The following is a 3,500-nucleotide window of genomic DNA, read 5'->3' as shown; positions in this document are numbered from 1 at the left end:
GTTAGCAGCACCGCTAACGGCTAACCAACAGGAGGAGAGCTAGTAACATTAGCAGCACCGCTAACGGCTAACCAACAGGAGTAGAGCTAGTAACGTTAGCAGCACCGCTAACGGCTAACCAACAGGAGTAGAGCTAGTAACGTTAGCAGCACCGCTAACGGCTAACCAACGGAGGTTCACTTCAATTACATTATGATGCCTTCAGGCTCTGCTCAGTGAACATGAGTACTGGCTGAAGGTACATTATAACCTTATCATGATGTGTTCACATGTCATCTGTAAAATGTAGTTTTGGTGATAAACTACAATGAATACAGTAGTTTGAAGGAGATGTTTTCACATGAATATAAAACAGATATTAGAGATGAATTATGAGAGTGTTATGTGTGTTGGAAGCTCACCAGCAGCCGGCATGATGGGGTAGACGGTGAAGCGCCAGCCCCACCCGTTCACCGAGCCGTCGCTGGTGAATTTCCACTTGAGTTCATCTCCGGGGATCCTCAACTCGCTGGACCAGTCGGACCACTCCCGACCTGAAACGCACAACGCAGTGACACCACATCTTATATTTTTGCTCCGTCAGCATTCGCTCAGTGACCGTTCAGCTTCAGGTTCTCCCTCTCATCACCTGATCTGACAGAGACGATCCTATTGGCTCCGTCCATGATCGTCAGCGGGTCGTGGCGTCGCTCGGTGGAACACTGTCTGTCGAACTCTATCCTCAGACCCTCGGCTCCTACGACACAAACAAGAGATGTGGTCTGCATCCGAGAGAGGAGTCACGATGATCTCCTGAACACGGTCCGGTCCATTCAGGATGCTCAAAGTGAAAACATTCAACCAATGCAAACTACAGCAGAGCGTAGGGCTGCAACGTTACATTCAAATCTTCTATTGAGGTTTTAGAATGAAGCTTGAATGTAAAAAAAAAAAGGGGGAAAAAAGTAGATTATGTGTACTTGTGGTAATTTAAATATAAGTTATGTTGCTGTTAGACCGCCCCGTTAATACAGGTGTTGCCTCCCTTTGTGTGGGGCGAGCGGACAGCTGTGAAAACACTAGACGCTAAAAAAAAAAATGTGTTAGAGCAGAATATTTCATTACACAAAAACGTGAATTTTAGAAGTTTCAATTATGTTTGACTTTTGGATTTTACACAATATGGAAATGCTTCGATCACAAGAAAAACAATACGCACCGATGACTCATTATGAAACCCAATCCACACCACCCCAACCCCAGAAACATGGGTTCATCAACCACCCACACTGGACTTGACCGAGCCTCCAAACTGACAACTTTCTCCCTCGTCTCATCCCTCTCACCTGGGATCTTCACGGTTCCACTGGTGGAGGTGTCGTCTGTGTACGGATGGATGCTCTCCACAACGACCGGCTGGGAGGACAGTCGGCCGCTCTGCGAGTCCGTGGCAACATCCTCCAACTCGGTGACACACAACTCCAGCAGCATGTCAGCAACCTGCGAAGACACACAGCGAGAGAGGGCCCCCCCCCCCCCGACAATGTCAGCGCTGCTACCACCATCCTCTGAGTCTGGAGGTCGCTGTAGAAACAGTAAAGTCACCTGAGGATAAGCCGTTCCCATCCCAGACAGCACAGCAGACAGGACCTCCTTGCCCTTCTCCCCAGAGCGACAGGACACGGCCAGTTTGAGCAGGTCCACCATCACGCGGGTATCATCCGGCACCAGCAGACTGGTGAACTCGTCCAGGTACTGAGGCTCCGGACCGACCACTTTACTCTGGCTCTCAGAGTCCTGGAGTATGAAACATGAAACCAGAGTTAGGTACACGTTGCCGAGGGGTTGGCGGCTTCACAGACGTCGGACGGACTCGCCTCTTTGGTCTTGGTCATGGTTTCGGCTATGATGCTGGCGGCTCCGGGGTCATCGGTGACGGGGATGAAAGGACGCGAGGAGGCTCCGGAGGCGGAGGGAGTGATGGCTGATGACGGGGTGACGGCGTCCTCTGATGAGGGAGCCTGCTCAGATACAAAACAACAACACACACAATTCAGTTCTTCTCTGCATCAAACATGTATATGAGCTTATTCCAGCAGCAAGGTAAAGAGCTGAAGACATTCTGAATATAGCTTCACTTCAACTGAGAGACATTCTGTTAGGAGTCTAACATACGTCCACAGCAGAACATCACTTTGCTCCCGTGCTGGTTCTCCTGTCTGTTTCTATCAACTCATCTACTGTAGTAGAACCCTGACTGTGGAGGAGAACCTCAACCTCAAACTTTAAGATTGTTTTATGGTAGAAAACTTATTTGGAGTTGTATTTATGACTAAAGCCCTGTGAGAGTTTCTGTTGTCTCCGTGTTGGACCCAGATATAGTTTGCTGATGGCTGCATCTGCACACCTGCTCACTATGGGGAAGAGCACTTTGCATGTTTCTTGTTTTACAGTAAATCAGCACAAAATGTGGTTGAGGCTGCACTTTAGACAGAAGAAAAACAAAACAAAAGTTTTTCAGAGACGAGGTGAAGAGTTCTACTGAATCTACATGGTGTCATGCTCACCTCTCCCTTCTTGTCCTGCCAGGGATTGGGGCTGACACGTTCCTCGGCTTCAGGCAGCACAGGAGGACCTTCTTCATCGCTCACGCTGGACGAGGATGAGGAGTCTGACGGCGGAACCGGGGAGCTGGAAGGACACTCCGCCGGTAGGATCATGCTGGCCGGCATCAGAGCACCGACCACCGCATCCCTGAGGAAACACACAACCCGTCCTGTCACCAGCAGCACACACTGATGGTATATATATATATATACCATCAGTCTGTGCAGTGTATGTCTGAGAGTGTAGTATGACAAGGAATATTTAAAAAAAGAAAAGGGGATGACTAGGGGTGAAGGTCCAGAGCCAGACCTGAACTGGTTGCATCGTGGTCTTGTGACCCCCCCAGGAGAGGACCGGTCAGACCCTCTGCAGACTAAACGTACCTCGCATACATGATCTGGAGGGCCGACAGCACGTGAGACAGAGCCTGCTGTTTGGCCAAGTTTCCATCCAGACTGAGGAGGATCTTGGCCAGCGAGGGTCGGTTCGGCTTCACGCTGCTCGGCCCGCTCAGCTTGTTGTTCACTGCGGACGACGAGTCGCTGTCTGACTGCACGCCTGCAGCGCACAACAAACAAACAAACACACGCCATCATTGACGGGAAGCACCCTGAACCAGCTGCAGACATAATCAGACTGTTGCAGAGCTGCAGGTGTCTCCTCTCATCAGTAGAGCAGCAGCTACACAGGGAGACGGTTATGTATGTATGTATGTATGTATGTATGTATGCATGCATGCATGTATGTATGTATGTATATATACGTATACACGTATATATATATACACACATGTATATATATACGTATATACACATACGTATACACATACGTATATATACATACACGTATACACATACGTATATACACATACACATATACACATACGTATATACACATACACATACGTATATACA

General features: G+C 48.8%; 1 protein-coding gene across 1 annotated transcript; it reads right to left on the bottom strand.

The window, feature by feature from the left end:
* Positions 1–354: 354 nt before the first annotated feature.
* LOC116379872 (E3 ubiquitin-protein ligase HERC2-like) lies at positions 355–3,276 on the bottom strand. Its single transcript, XM_031841840.1, has 7 exons — positions 2,970–3,276; positions 2,547–2,733; positions 1,857–2,000; positions 1,585–1,776; positions 1,326–1,479; positions 629–736; positions 355–533 (listed from the first exon to the last, which is right to left on the bottom strand). Exons 1-7 carry the CDS (start codon positions 2,978–2,980, stop codon positions 370–372), a joined length of 960 nt encoding a protein of 319 aa, XP_031697700.1. The 5' UTR covers positions 2,981–3,276; the 3' UTR covers positions 355–369.
* Between the last annotated feature and the right edge of the window lie 224 nt (positions 3,277–3,500).

This window comes from Anarrhichthys ocellatus, unplaced genomic scaffold, assembly GCF_004355925.1.
Source record: "Anarrhichthys ocellatus isolate YVR2014 unplaced genomic scaffold, GSC_Weel_1.0 scaffold5423, whole genome shotgun sequence".
Lineage (NCBI taxonomy): Eukaryota > Metazoa > Chordata > Actinopteri > Perciformes > Anarhichadidae > Anarrhichthys > Anarrhichthys ocellatus.
Note: the sequence above shows the minus strand (reverse complement) of the source record. Positions and strands in the feature narration are given on the sequence as shown.